Source organism: Condylura cristata, unplaced genomic scaffold, assembly GCF_000260355.1.
Source record: "Condylura cristata isolate star-nosed mole 26May11 unplaced genomic scaffold, ConCri1.0 scaffold00017, whole genome shotgun sequence".
Lineage (NCBI taxonomy): Eukaryota > Metazoa > Chordata > Mammalia > Eulipotyphla > Talpidae > Condylura > Condylura cristata.
This window is the reverse complement of record NW_004567118.1, coordinates 4603932-4618588: the sequence shown is the minus strand read 5'-3', so window position 1 is coordinate 4618588 and position 14657 is coordinate 4603932. Positions and strand designations below refer to the sequence as shown.

The window sequence follows — 14657 nt, the reverse complement described above, 5'->3', positions numbered from 1 at the left end:
GCCAAGCTCTTCTTCCTTTAAGCTTAGCAGCTACGCCACCCTAGGCCCAGATCTCTCCATCCTTACCTCCCAGCACCGCTCCCCATGTGCCCCGCCCTCCAGCCTGGGGCCTGAGGCACCTATTTCTAATGCTCTGAGCCTGACCCCTGTGGCTGCTGGGCTTCCAAGTCAGCCGGATGCCAGGCTGCCTTGATAATCCCCTCGGCCCCCAGAGAACTTGGTCAGGAAGGAGACCACATACTCACAATGGCTCTGTGACCCCCCCCACCCCCCTCTTTAGGGCTTCTTTCGCCGCACAATCCAGAAGAACCTCCATCCCACCTACTCCTGCAAATATGATAGTTGCTGTGTCATCGACAAGATCACCCGCAATCAGTGCCAGCTGTGCCGCTTCAAGAAGTGCATCGCCGTGGGCATGGCCATGGACTGTAAGGGGGCGGGTGGGGGGACGGCCCGCAGCTGTGGGGAGGCGTGGTCAGATATGGCAGCCCCCTTCCAGGATACCCTCAGGGCCCACAGGACAGAGTGACCATCCAGGCCTGGCTGCTGGGAGGATGAACGCTCATGGGTCCCTGCTGCCCCCCTCCCTGGGGAAAGGAAGCCAAGGGTCACTCTGCGGGTCCTGGATGAGGGCCCAGTGCCTGTCTGCCTTGTGCCGCTTGGGGGCCTTAGGGAGGGAGTCGCTGAGTAGAAAGATGCCCTCAGCAACCCCATGTTGCTCCCGACTGCCAGAGAAGGCACTCCACTTCTGGCTGAGAGAGGGCGTCTCACTGGCTGGGAACTGGGCGGCAAGGTCGCTGGTAACCACTATCAGAAAGGCCCTGCAGAATGTGCCGTTCCCCTGGAGCAGCCCAAATTGAAGCTGACTTCCCAGTGGTCATCCCTGTCCAGCTTGCCCCCCACCGCTGGGTGGTATGGGAACCACTGAACCACTCAGTTTCCCTAGCTGCGCACCAGGAGGAGTGGCTTCTGGGAGGGGGTGTGGGGAGTGCCACACAGACTGTGTGTCTGTTACAGTGGTTCTAGACGACTCCAAGCGGGTGGCTAAGCGCAAGCTGATCGAGCAGAACCGGGAGCGGCGGCGGAAGGAGGAGATGATCCGGTCTCTGCAGCAGCGACCAGAGCCCACTCCCGAAGAGTGGGATCTGATCCATGTTGCCACGGAGGCCCATCGCAGCACAAATGCCCAGGGCAGCCATTGGAAGCAGAGGCGGAAATTCCTGGTAAGGAGAGGGGGGTGTGGAGAGAGAAGCAGCTGAGTGGCTTGGCAAGGGGAGCGGGCTCCAGAGTCTTGCCTCCTCCAGAAAGCCACCCTGATTTAACCGACCCAAAGCTCACTCCCCCACCGTCCCCCATACACCTTGAAACCGTATTTTTTGGCAGCTGCTGAGTGCCAGGCATTGTGTTAGGCCCTGGCAGAACTGAGTTTTAAGTGAGCATTCAACTTAGGAGGAGATGGACTGTTGGTTATAACTGGGGGGAGGGGGAGGCAGAAAACTGGTTCTGGTTCCGGGAAGCACATGCAGGGAACAGCGTGCGTTGAGGAGTGTGGGCTGTGACACCAGGCAGGTGTGTGTGTGTGTGTGTGTGTATGTGTGTGTGTGTGTGTGTGTGTGTGTATGTGAGAAAGAGGAGTCAGGCTCCTAGGTTTAGTCCTAGTTCTACCACTTACTGGCCATCTGACCTTGGGCTCTTACTCAGCAGTGCTATGCCTCAGTTTCCTGCTCTGTGATGGTGATAATTATACCTTCTTACGGGATTGTAGTGAAGATTAAGTGAGATAATATATGTAAAACATGCCTGACTGCATATTAAATATCCAACAAATACAGTTTCCGTTACTATTACATTCCTTCTGCTATTATGGTCATCGTCAGTATTAGCCAGCTTGGAGCTCTGGCCATGTTCTACAGCCTCAAGGTGAAAGAGAAGCCTTTGGCTGGGACCCGGGACCCCTCTTCCCCAGGCTGCCCTGGAGCTCCCCCTGGTGGGCAGGGAGCCTCAGTGAGAAGTTGAAAGGGGTCTGCAGCCCCAGCTGACCCCTGTCTCTCCCTCCAGCCTGATGACATTGGCCAGTCACCCATCGTCTCCATGCCGGATGGAGACAAGGTGGACCTAGAAGCCTTCAGCGAGTTTACCAAGATCATCACCCCGGCCATCACCCGCGTGGTGGACTTTGCCAAAAAACTGCCCATGTTCTCCGAGGTGAGTTGCAGGTGGGAAGTGAGACGTGGTACCATATACTGGAGGGAAGCTCGGGCTTCCTGATACCAGCATCTGACCACCTGAGACTCTGGCTGTAGCTCAGCACACTCCCAGTGCGTGTGAACATGCATGCATGTTCTTGAGTGTACCTGCATGCACACACACACGTACCTGCACACGTGTCAGCCTACACCCGGGGCGAGCTGATCCCTGGGGAGCCAGCAGGCTCCAAGTGCTCGGCCCACGGCCCCTCCCAGGCCTTCCCTGGCCCTCTCCCCACCAACTCTACATGGCCATTCCAACTCCAGACAACTTGAAAGTTGTCCCCATTGTAAAGAGCACTACCTCCAGTGACTGTCTGTCCAATACTTGGTAGCGTCTTCACCATGTTTTCTTGCTCCCTGTCGTGCGGTTTCCGCATCTGCAGTAGGGATGGAGATAGAGACGGGTCGTACCGCGCAGGCTTAGCTGTGAGGCTGATGAGACAGGCAAGTCTACTGCCCAGGACCAGGCTCACTCTCCAAGTACACATTCCTGGCTGAAGCCAGTGTTGACCTTGAAGCCCCCAGAGGGCGTCTGGGGGACACCGGCTGAGCGTGCCTGTGCCTTGCTTCCCCACAGCTGCCTTGCGAAGACCAGATCATCCTCCTGAAGGGGTGCTGCATGGAGATCATGTCCCTGCGGGCGGCTGTCCGCTACGACCCCGAGAGCGACACACTGACCCTGAGTGGAGAGATGGCTGTCAAGCGGGAGCAGCTCAAGAATGGCGGCCTGGGCGTCGTCTCCGACGCCATCTTTGAACTGGGCAAGTCACTCTCTGCCTTTAACCTGGATGACACGGAAGTGGCTCTACTGCAGGCTGTGCTGCTAATGTCAACAGGTACCTGCCCGTGGCTGGGAGGGCTGGCAGCCTCCATGGCCCCAGAGCGTGACTGGCCCCGGGCCCAGAAAGGGCTCTTCTTTCCGAGTCTAGTCGTCTCTGCTCCTTAGCTTCTCCACCCCCGCCCGCTGCTTACGGCTGTCACCCAGGCTTTCTCTGGCACTCGAGCCTACCTGCTTCCCGTCCCCGTCTCTGTCACCTCTGACTCTGCTGTTGTCTCTTGCCTCCTGATCCCGCCTTCCTCTGTTCTTCCTCTCCGCCACCAGGGCCAATCTGGCACCCCGCTCCCTTCATGCCCACCCCGCCTTGTTCCCTGCATCTCCTGTGCCCTGCCTCCATCCTCTCTCCCTCCCTCTCTTCCTGGGCCTGCCTCTCCCACCACCAGCCCTTCTTGCCAGACCCCCCCCACCCTCTGTCCTTGCTCCTTCCTCCTGGGCCCCTCCCCCACCCTCACCGCTGTCACGTACTCACCGGCACGCACCTGCTCCCCACAGACCGCTCGGGCCTGCTGTGTGTGGACAAGATCGAGAAGAGTCAGGAGGCGTACCTGCTGGCGTTCGAGCACTACGTCAACCACCGCAAACACAACATTCCGCACTTCTGGCCCAAGCTGCTGATGAAGGTGACTGACCTCCGCATGATCGGGGCCTGCCACGCCAGCCGCTTCCTCCACATGAAAGTCGAGTGCCCCACCGAACTCTTCCCCCCACTCTTCCTCGAGGTCTTTGAGGATCAGGAAGTCTAAAGCCTCAGGCGGCCAGAGGGTGTGCGGAGCTGGTGGGGAGGAGCCTGGAGAGAAGGGGCAGAGCTGGGGGCTGAGGGAGACCCCACACCTCTTCTCTCCTTCCTCTCGCCCTCGGATAGATTCAGCTCCCACACACACCCGCACTGCCCCCGTCCCTCCTCAGAGCCTCCGGCCCTGGGACAGGGCACACAAATGAACTTGCTATGAACAGGACAGTGTGGGAGGCTGGGGAGCCGTGTCCTGCGGTTCCCAGGACCCCGTCCCCTGAGAAGGCAGGGGAAGGGAGGAGAGCTAAGAGCCATCCTAACTGCAGGGGAGGAGTGACTGTGAGGGACAGGAGTGTGGGGTGGGGGAAGGTGCCCTCAGCTCACCCCCTACACAGCCCAAGCGAGAGCCCCCCCCCCATTCCTTGGCCTAGGTTCCCCCTCCAGGCTAAGGGCCTCTTCCCCAGATGCCTGGGTGCAAAGAAAGGCTTGGCTTGGCTCCTCCCCTGGAGGTTAAAAATTATAGTCATTCTAACTGCACTTTGGATACCAGGCAAGGGGACAAGATAAATGAAGAAAAACTCGACAGAGAGAAAAAGAAAAAAAAAAAAAGATTGAGCGATTGAGAGAGAGAGAGAGAGAGAGAGAGAGAGATGATATTAAGTTATTAACTGAGGCTGGCCAGAGGGGAGGACCCCCCCTACCACCCCCATGCACTTTGAGAGCTGCCCCACCTCCCCCAAATCAGAGAGAAGTGCCCCCCACACCAGGTCCCCAAGGGTAGGGCTGCCGATCAGAGCTGTGAGCTAACACAACAGGGTCCTGGCCACCCCCCTTGCCGTGCCCCCCCTCTGTGCCCCTTTGGCACCCCACCCCAGTACCCCCTCTGCTCTCTGCCACTCGTGCCCGCTGAGTTCCATCTACCTCTCACGCTGGATGCCAGCTGGCCCCTCACCAGCCTGCCCTGCTGCCCACACAGCTCCCCTTTCAAGTGCCCAGCCCCAGGGGCCTCTCCCTGTCCCCTCCACCCCGCCACACCTTGGCACCCACACAGGAAAAACTGTGGCTCGAGCTCCCGCCCTCCACACATCCTGCAGTATTAGCTACAACCCAGATGCTGCTGCCCGGGGTGGGGGTGCAGGTGCACGCGGGAGCTTGTCCCGGAGCCTCACCCACTTCGGACCCTGCTCCCGCTGTCTTCTGGGCCCTCCTCTGACCTCTGCCCTCCTCCTTCCCCCTCCTACTTGATGCACTAACCCAGACTCTGGGCAGGCAGGCACCAGAAGGGGGGTGCTGAGATAAATGGCACTTAGTTGGCGGCCCAGGGAAGGGGTGGTTGGTGCTCATCCTTTTTTATTTGAAGCTCTTTAGGCCAGCCCCCACCCTGTGCCCCTGGGACCCCTTCCCCTCTACTTTTCTGTAATTCAGGGACTTTGGCTTGAGCCCCTCCCACCCTCCTGGTGAGGAGCACTCTGTTGGTCTGCACTGGGGTGAGCTGCCCACCTCCCCCTCCCTTTGGCTATCACCCACTCCTTGGGGGGTCGGGGAGGGAGGCGGCCCTCTGCAGGGGGGGTAGGAGAGGGCAGGAGGGACAGAGCAGACCAGAGGGCCCTGGGCTCGGCTGCACGTCGGCAGGGATGGATGGGTGGACATAGATGCCCCCGGAAGCCATGGGGAATGGGGCGGGGGGCGGGGGGCGGGGTGCCAGGGCTTCCTGCGCTTTGCACTATTGGGGCAAAAATGTCTTAAGCGGTGGGGAACCTGCCACCCCACTCTGACCCTCAGCCTGCCACAGCCCCCTACACACACACACACACACACACACACACACACACACACACAAGGGAAGGCAAGGCCATGCTGCCCAGCAGGGTTCCGTCCTGCCCCCACTGTTCAGGTGTTCCGACAGGGTGAGGGGGCCTGGAAGAACATCTGCTGGCACCTGAGTGTGTGCCTGCCCCACCCCCATCGGGCTTTGGCCGCCCTTGCTGTCTCTGTCTGTCTGTCCTCTCTCTCTCTCTCCTGGGGTTCTGATTCCTGTATTACTCCAGCCCCTTGGATAAGCCCTCTACCTTCCTGCCACCCCCCCCCCCCCCCGGGGGCCCAGTGGAATTCCTGACCTGTCTGCTGTCTCCCCCATCCCTCCATCCCCACCTCTCCCTGGTCATCACCATTCTCAGCCATGGCCTCTCACAGGCACTTGGGAATCCCCCAACCCACTCCCAGTCATATCAGCTGTGATCCCTCACTCCCCCCTGCCCCGGCCCCCTCTCTCTCCCCCCTCACTCACCGAGGTGGGGTGTATGTGTGCTTTCCTCTGCGTGAATGTGTGAGCGAGTACACGTGGGGGGAGGAGCCAGGGAGACTCAGGAGTGCCGCACCTGCTCTAGAGAGGCAGCTGTCCCAGTCCCTGCTGTGAAAGTAGGGGACAGGGCCCTCTCCTGGGGGCCATTGGTGCTAATGAAGGGGATGGCCTTGATGTGGGTGCTCAGCATGCCTCCCCCAGTATTGGCCCAGGGCACTAGGGCAGGCAGGGTGGGGCAGCAGGTGCAGTATTGGTGGGAGGAGGGACTGCTGGGAATAGGATGAGGGGGCCAGGCCAGGACAAGGGGGTGCCAGAGCCATGACCACTACCCGCCCCCACCACCGGCCTCTCCATCTCAGTATTCCCCCTCCTATCACTCATAACACACATACCTCATCCAGCCTCCTCCCTGCTCAGACTTGGGGAGGGTGGGGGTGGAGGAGCCCCTACCCCTTTCCCTGGTGGTGGGCCTACAGGGCTGGGAAAGGGCAGGGCGTGTGACAGACACCGTCCATAAGGGGGACAGTAATTCCTGCCCTGGGAACTCCTGGGTGGGGGGAGGGGACTCTTCCCTGGAGGCGCTACTGAATGTATAAGAAGCTGGTGCTGGGGTGGGGGGAGGGGGGTAATGGCCAGAAACAGGGAAGGAGGTAGGTCCCTTCCCCAGGGAGGGGTGGGGCCGGTAGGGGTGACTTGGGGGCTCCTACTTCGCCCCACGTTGACAATCAGTATGTCTGTTATGTGCGATTTTTCACCCCGTTGTGTTTTGGGTCAGGATTTTAAAGAAAGATATTTTTATGGTAATTGTTGCTCGTCTATTTTACTATATATTTATGTAATAAATATATGATGAAAATAACCCCCTCGGGCACCCCCCTTAGACTTGTGTGCTGTTTCCCTGTATCCTCCCATCTGCTGGCAGAGTACCCGCCCCACAAACTGACCAGATGGAGAGGTGTCCCCCCCAGCCTTGGCAGTATTTCCACCCCACCCCACCCCCAAACGAGCACACACCACAGAAGCCAGCTCAGCTGTGAACTATTGGATTTGAGACAGGAATAGAACAAATTGGGGGGGGGGAGGCTAAGAATAAGGGGGGAGTGGTTTAAATAGGGGAGGATGGGGAGGCTCAGTGATGGGGGAGGGAGGCAGGTATTTACAAGAAGGCTCAGGGGGCCAGAGGCTCATCTTGGAATATTTTATAACAATATAAATAAGATTCTGGTTTGCTTTTCCTTTTCGTCTCGTAAAGGAGAGAGAAGTGCAGAGTTCGATTCTGTACAAGGGGGCAGCGGCAGAAGGCCGGCCGGGCGGGTCACTGGGCGTCCACCCGGAAGGACAGCAGCTTCTCGGAATGCATGTTGTTCAGGGTCCGCAGGTCCGGCAGCTTGAGCAGCAGCTTGGTGAAGCGGGAAGTCTCCAAGGGCCGGTTCTTCAGCACCAGAGCCCGAAGAGCCCGCAGCAGCGTCTCCTGGAGCTGCTCCACCGAAGCGGAGTCCTCCGTTCCCGAGCGGTCTGTGGGGAAGACGACAGCAGTGAGGCAGACTCCCTGAGCTCCTCTGACGAGGACACGGAGGAGGACGCAGCAGAGGCCGCTGCGCCAGGCAACGCGGCCTCTCCCTAAGCCCCGCCTAGGGCCCACGGGCAGGAGGAGGGGAGCAAGGCCCCTCTCCCAGGCCTCTGCCCCCACCCCCAGCAGAACCCCCCCTGCCCCCCACCGACCCCCCAGAGCTGGGAGCCTGGGCTCAGCAAGGCCAGTCACCGCCCAGCCCACAGGCCACGCTCCTTCCCTGAACAGGCCAAACACACCCCAGCTCCCCTGCTTTTCGCTCTAGTTCCCTCTGCCTGGGATGCCCTTCCCCCTGCCTGGCAGTATCGTACTTGTCCTTTGAGGCCCCACTCAAGTGTCACCTCCTTCCCCAGCTCCCCCAGGCAGAAATAGTTGTCTGTGCTTCCAAAGCCCTTGGTTCATGCTTCTACTGTGACACTTATCTCACTGTTTTATATTTAGTCGGGCATGAGTCTGTCTCCTCAGCTAGACTGTGTCTGAATCATGTCTGTATCCCCAGCGCCCCGTGCAGGGCCTGGCATAGAGTAGGTACTCCATAAAAGGTGTGTTGAATCGAACTGCGTCCGCCTCCTCCCCGGGTCAGGGCCAGGCGACAGCTTGGCCTACCTGCCGAGACGAGCACCACCGCGGTGAAGAGACCCAGCTCCTCCTCGGTAAGCGCCAGGGAGTTGAGCTTCTCGCTGAAGTCGAACATGGCACTGAGCAGGTCTCCCATGCCCATGGCACCGAGCTCCTGCAGGCTGTAGGTGGTGCGGCTCAGGAACATCACTGTTTGGTCCTTCACGTTGAACAGCGATGCAAAGCGCACCATCAGCACCTGGGGGTGGGGGGGCGGGGAACAGTCGTCCTGGGTGGGTGGGAGGAGCCCTCAGGTTTTCTGAAGCGCTTACTGGTTCAGCCTTAGACTTCTCTGTGGATTGAGGGTGGTTTGCGATTGGGCAATGGAGGAAGGACCACACGGGCAGGGATGGGGAATGGCCCACTGGCTCTGGACTCCAGAGGCCCCTGAATCTAAGTCTCAGCTCTGTCACTCCCTGGGGCGAGGCACTGCACCCACGCAAATTGGCTCAGGCCTACATAGGGTGGGAGGGTGACAGTGTAGCCCAAGGTATCATTTTAAGGCAGAAGGGTGTGCTTAGACCCCAGCTGGCATGACAGAAGTCCCAGTCGTCCAGAGGCAGAAGTGGGATGGCTCTTTGTCCCCTCCCCTGTTTTGTTAGTCAAGCATCTGTAAAGCCAGATACTGAAGTTTCAGAGCTCCTGCCCGCCCCAGACGCCAAGCCTTTGTGCTAGATTGTTCTGCAGGGAACACAAAGGGAAACTCACCTCAAAGGTGCCAGCCTTAAGCAGGGTGACCTGGTCGTGCTGAGAAAGGTCGCGGAAGCCAGGGATGTGCTTGGCAAACTCTACCACCTCCCGCACCGCGGGCGTGAAGCTCATGGAGAAATCCTCCCAGATCTCTTGCACAGTTCGCCCACTGCGTCCATGCGGGTACATGTTCATGGGGCATGCCTGGAGGAGGAAGGGACTTTGAGAACGGAGCCCCAGCAGCTGACTCGGATGGGTCCCTCGAGCAGGGCTGGGCCCCAGGTTCTACCTGCGTTTGGGGCTGTACCAAGTTAGATGGTAACCAGGTCCCAGGTCTCCCGGGCAGTGCCTTACTGCAGGGCTGAGCATACTCCCCTGGGAAAAGGACATCCGAGTCTCCAGGCACACCCAGCTGCCCTGTGCTAAATCCAGTCCTCCAGGCCCCCTGCCCACCTCACCCCCCATGCCCTCACCAGCAGAATGTTCTTGGAGTTGCCCTGCCGAGGACTGCTGGCAGTTGCTTCGCCTTCTGGTGCTGCGTACACGTGGGTGGGGCATAGACGGTGCCCATTGCTGTTAGGCTGGTGGCAGCTGTGGTGGGCAGGACCAGGGGCCCAGGCGGGAGGGTAGCAGGACGCCTGGCGTAAACTGTTCAGGGCTTCATTGTGAAGCTGAGTGGCCGGGGCATTGTCATTGGGGACAGGTGGGCAGCCCTGACTCTCCCAGGGATGTGGGGTGGTGGCCGGAGGGCTGCCAGATGCACGATTGGCATTGAAGTTGCCAGGTGAGGTGCCCAGCTTGTCATGGGCATAGGTAAAGATCTCTCGGTGGGCCCGAGTCACCTGGGAAATCACATCCTCCACGGTGGGCTCGGGGCTTGGGGAGCGCGGAGGCGTCAGCTGTTGTGGGAACTGGGAGAAGCCCACTAGTGGTGAAGGGGCCGGGGCTGGGGGGGCCGAGGGGCCCACGGGGCCTGGGGCGGGGTGCTGTGCGGGCGAGGTCTCCAGCGGACACTGGGTGCTCAGCTGGTTGTTGGCCAGGTTCATGGCACTCTGCATCTCAGCCAGCATGCGCTGCTTCTCTCGCTTGGGGATGCGCCCAAAACGCACAGCTGTGACAGGACGAGAGCAGTGTCAGGAAGTTCTCATACACACTCACGTGCTCCTCTTCCTTCCTTCTTCCTGAAAGGGCAAGACCCTGAAGGCTTGGGGTTCCACGTCAAAACTAAAACCAGCCGGGCCACGCCCCTCCAGGGGGTTTTCCAAGTAGGGACTGCAGGAGGAGGTGACCTGAGGGACTAATGGGAAAGAAGTGTGTGTTGACCCAGAGGGTGGAATACCGCCTCCCCTATGCAGATGAGATTTGCAGGAGGATGTGGGGCTTCTTGGAAGGGAGGGATTCGTTCGGAAATGGGGGGGAGGGCGTGGGGGGGACACGTGGACACTGATGGGACAACGGTGTGGCCTCACCATCTCGAGACATGCCCACGGAGAGACACTTCTTGAAGCGACACTGCTGGCAGCGGTTGCGATTGATGCGGACGATGGAGCAGTTTTCATTCTTGAGACACCTCTTGTACTGGATGTTCTGCTGGATGCTCCGACGGAAGAAGCCCTGGAGCGCAGGGGTAGCAAGTGAGCAGCTGCGCCTGGGCCTGGCCCGGCTGGGCTGCGGGAGGGGTCGCCTGCTCCCGCCCTTACCCCCACCTGCCTCACCTTGCAGCCCTCACAGGCATGCACGCCGTAGTGGAAGCCTGAGGCAACGTCCCCGCACACTTTACACAGCAGCACCATGCCGTTCAGCTCTGTGGGAAGACAGGGGCGGTGGGTGAGCAGCAGGTGGGCGGGCTATCCAGGTGGCCCAAGATGTGGAGGTTTTCCAGGCTGGAGATTCTCAGCCAAGGGAGTTGAGGAGGTGTTCTAGTATCGGGGGGGGGCACTCAAATGACCAGACTGGGCTGGACAGGGGCTGGTGCAACTCTTAAGAGAAACCCCCGAAGGCCAGAGCAAGCCCCAGAGCAGCAGTGTCACGTGAACACCAACACCCGGCCTAGGACTGGCTGCCTTCCTGGCCCCGAGAGCAGCTGGAAATGTACTCACTGGTGATGTTGCTGGTGCTCTTGCTGGGGGACACTCGGCTACTGTCTTCCAGGGCCACTTGTAGACTCCCTGGGGAGCTCCCATTGTAGAAGGAAGAGGAGGACGAAGAGGAGGAGGATGTCGAAGAAGGGGAGCCATCCTCATTCAAGCTGGGTGGAATGCTCCCAAAGGAACGGGCTGGGTCCTGGGTGAGGGAGCCTGTGGGTGACGGTGGGAAGTAGGCAGGGCAGCCTTGGGTCAGGGACTGGAAGCTGCTATTCGAGCTGTCACTGTAGAGGGATTCCGGGCTGGTGCGGCTCGGGGAGGAGCCACTGGAGCCAATGTAGGTGATAACACCACCTGGCAGGAGAACACAAGGGTTGTGGAGACTGTATCTTCCATCCTCAAGCACCACCCGGTTCACCAGACCCCTGCCTCCCGCTAAACACTGCTGTACGTCAGAGGCTAACCCCTGATCTTGGAGTCCCCAGAAAGAAACACAGTAAGAAACCCTCCAACACATACTAGACGTGGCATGGCCCATCAGTACTATGGCCCTGCCATATAGATATTTGGCATCTGCCTTGGCATGACTCAAGGCGTGACTCCTGTTGGCATCTGACATACGTGCCCACCTGTCCTGCAGGCCTTCTGTGGAAATAATCAACTGCAACTCATAACTTCATTGTTAACAGTAGACTTAGGGACACATAATGCCATTTCCACCCCCCAAAAATGCTGATTTTAGCATTAAGACTTTTAGGAATGAGCCCGTGGAAGGCAGCTAGCCAACAGCGAGGAGAGTGAAGGGTTCAGGAAGATGTATTCTCCAAAGGTACAGGGTCTGCTCAGGTGGGTTCCCCTTTAGAGGCAAGACAGAGTGGAATCTAGTCTGATTTTAAAAGACTGAGCAGTGCAAGTTGTAGGAGGCAAAGTGAAGGACAAATTGTCCAGCAGTTCTCTCAGCCTGGTCACAATGACCTTGGCTCTCTGGTCATTCAAGGACTTTGGCCCTCTGGCTACACTGCCAACCAGGTGGCTGAGTTCCCGTGACATTAGAAGAAAAAGGTGACCTGCCTACCACACCTTGCCAAGCACCTAGATAGCCCTGCCATGGGCGGGGTGAGAGGGAGGATCCCAGGCCACGTGTGAGCCAACACAAGCCAGGCCACCTTGTCTACAGAGGCACATGTCTTGCTCACCCACTGACACACACTAAGCTGGGCAGGGCAGTCTTAAAATAGCTCAAGGTTGGTCAGGGTGAACCCAGTTCCCTGTAAAACAGTTGCACAACAGATCAGCTTCTACAGTTTCAGGACTCAGGTAGGGGGGATGGGCATTCATTTGGTGGTAAGTGAACTTGATCTAGTCTACCCATTTCCTAAACCGGCAGTAAGACCTTCACCCAAAGAGACTTCCAAGCTGGAAGTGAAGGGCGTGCTTAGCAGTCTACTTCTAGAGGCCTCACCACCACGGACTTGACTTGAAAGTTAAACGAAATCAACTTTCACCTCTGCCTCTCAAGACTCCTTTGTTGCTGGGGGGGGGAGATGAAAGAGACTAAACCTTCCAGCTATGACTCTGGGATACAGGTGTTATGGGGCAATCTTTAAATAGCAAACTGCTGCTTATCCGGTGAGGTTGGGAGGCAAAAAAGTGCAGGAATAAGGAGAGATGCTTGGGGGAACGGTAACAATTTGGAACGTGGACAAGCTGACTCAGTCTCAAGGAAATACAATGAAGTAAGTGCAAACAGGCTAAAGAGGAAAGAAGGCTGACTAAATGTGAGGTCCCCTGGAGGAGCGTAAACATGAGGCCAGGAGAGGTCAGGGATCACCCCATCTCTCTCCTCTTTGGTGATGGGGGGAGGCAGGCGGACGGGAAAAGAAAGCAGGCGGGGGTGGTGAGTCAGCCCAGCTTCACCCAGATCTCAGTGGGGCGGGGCGGGAGCCGGGCCCTCCGCCGGCCTCACGTCCCAGCTCCACGTGTGCCTGTCGCACGTGGCTCCCCAACGAGGAACCCCGGAACTCGAGGCCCCACCCTCCCCGCTTCCCGTCAATCGGTAGCACAGCCCCGCCCCCGTCCCGCCCCCCAGCGTCCGGGTCGTGCGCCAGGCCCAGAGAGCGGGCTGGGCCCGGACCACCGAGGGGAGGAGAAAGGAGAACACGCGTTGCCGGGGCGACAAGGGGCGGAGCTCATTATGTAATGGGGCCGGGAGGCAGCCACCAATCGGGTGGTGGCCACGGCTTCTGCTGAATGAAAACAAACGCAGCACGTGGGCCGGGTTCCGCGGCCATGTGAGCCCTCCAGGCCGCCCCGGCGCGGTGGGTGTCCTCCGTGGGGTTCAGCAACACCCTCCGGGCCCTTCCAGTGCCTCCCCCCACTGTCACTGAGGATTCCCCTGTGAGTCTGGCCAAGCATTACCCCCCGGACCTCCAGCCTGAAGCCCTACTGCCCCACAGTTTCTCAGGTTACCTTGAGCCAGTGGGAACTAGGGAAAGAGGAAGAGGGAATTCTCTTTCCGAGAAGTCTTGGCATGCCACAGCTGCAGGGGTGGACAGAAGGGGGTGGCTCGGGGCGCCGCTCCAAAGCTCCCGAACCTCCCAACTGAACCTCCGAACTGTTCGTCTCACTCTACGTACCTACTCGCCATTTCCTACTGCCCGGGATCCCAGTCCTTCAGGCTCAAGGGACCTTTGGGACTTCAGAGTGGAGGTGGCGTGCTTGAAGCGCATTCCCAGGCTAAACAACCTGCTCTGGATAGCCCAGCTGATGGCAGCAGGCTAGCAAAGCCCGGGAAGGAGAGATTCTCTAGTCCCTCATAAAGTTGTTTTGTTTTTTGTTTTTGTTCTAAGGCGCACATGCAGGTGAGGAGACAGCGACAGGGAAGGAATGACAGTGAGGGGAATCTCATACCTGTGTTGTTGTTGGAGTCCAGGGTCGTCATGTCTTTACCGGCTGAGAGCGGTCATTCAAACGGGACCTTGACACAAAGTGGAGGTTGCAATTACCACTGTCGCCCCCTGGATACTGGCTGAGGGCGGGGAGTGGACCCCGCGGCTCACGATCAGGATCGGGGACACACTGCAGCAAGATCTTGGGGTGGCCAAACCGCAACCCTGCGGAAGGGTGGGACGCTGAGGTAACGGAGGTCTCCTTTGCATGAGAAGAGCACAGAGAGGAGGGGAGAAGGGGGATCAGTCCGCGGTAGTTCTGGTTAGAAGGTAGCTAGGAGTCGGATCTCTGCAGTGCACGGAGCAGTACTGCTTGACGGCTCCGCAGCGCTGCAGGGTGGCAAATCTGGAGCTCCTGGTGCAAAAAGTCCCAGAGGGAGAGAGGTTGCAGTCAGGAAATAAGTAGGTGATGAAGAGAAACCGGGCACCCAAGCGCGAAGAAGCGAGACGTGTGCCCTGCTACGATCTCTCGGCAGCAATATTTCACTCTGCCAATCTCAGCCGCCTTTTGCCCCAGCCTTTTTCCCTGGGACAGAGGGCTCTGCGCAGGCGCCAGCAACCCCGGGTTCCCGGGCCGCACGCGGCACTGGAGCAGGTACCATGTGATCCCAGGGAGCGCCTCGTGCCC

General features: G+C 59.0%; 2 protein-coding genes across 3 annotated transcripts in view; one reads left to right on the top strand and one right to left on the bottom strand.

Annotated features, from left to right (window-relative positions):
* The window catches only part of THRA (thyroid hormone receptor, alpha), a 23351-nt gene extending 15105 nt beyond the window's left edge, over positions 1-8246 (top strand). Inside the window, exons 5-10 of one of the 2 annotated variants that reach the window (XM_012726211.1) lie at positions 281-428; positions 1018-1223; positions 2059-2205; positions 2827-3085; positions 3580-3707; positions 7489-8246. In XM_012726211.1, coding sequence (XP_012581665.1) covers positions 281-428; positions 1018-1223; positions 2059-2205; positions 2827-3085; positions 3580-3707; positions 7489-7743 — 1143 coding nt within the window. In that variant the 3' untranslated portion in view covers positions 7744-8246. Of the gene's footprint in view, positions 1-280; positions 429-1017; positions 1224-2058; positions 2206-2826; positions 3086-3579; positions 3708-7371 lie in introns of both variants that reach the window. The other variant, XM_004684229.2, reaches the window with a different exon arrangement.
* On the bottom strand, positions 8157-14657 carry NR1D1 (nuclear receptor subfamily 1, group D, member 1). The gene is made up of 7 exons (XM_012726210.1): positions 13992-14657; positions 11097-11435; positions 10713-10801; positions 10467-10611; positions 9471-10108; positions 9016-9201; positions 8157-8506 (listed from the first exon to the last, which is right to left on the bottom strand). The coding sequence occupies exons 1-7, from the start codon at positions 14020-14022 to the stop codon at positions 8171-8173; spliced, it is 1764 nt and encodes a 587-aa protein (XP_012581664.1). The 5' UTR covers positions 14023-14657; the 3' UTR covers positions 8157-8170.

What these genes read in the sequence shown, in the direction of transcription:
- NR1D1 (XM_012726210.1), bottom strand. Translation starts at nt 14,022, where the DNA reads ATGACGACCCTGGACTCCAACAACAACACAG. An exon ending in GGACTCCAACAACAACACAG is followed by an intron (nt 11,436 to 13,991) that starts GTATGAGATTCC and finishes TTCTCCTGCCAG; the next exon opens with GTGGTGTTATCACCTACATT. An exon ending in TTAAGGCTGGCACCTTTGAG is followed by an intron (nt 8,507 to 9,015) that starts GTGAGTTTCCCT and finishes CCCCACCCCCAG; the next exon opens with GTGCTGATGGTGCGCTTTGC.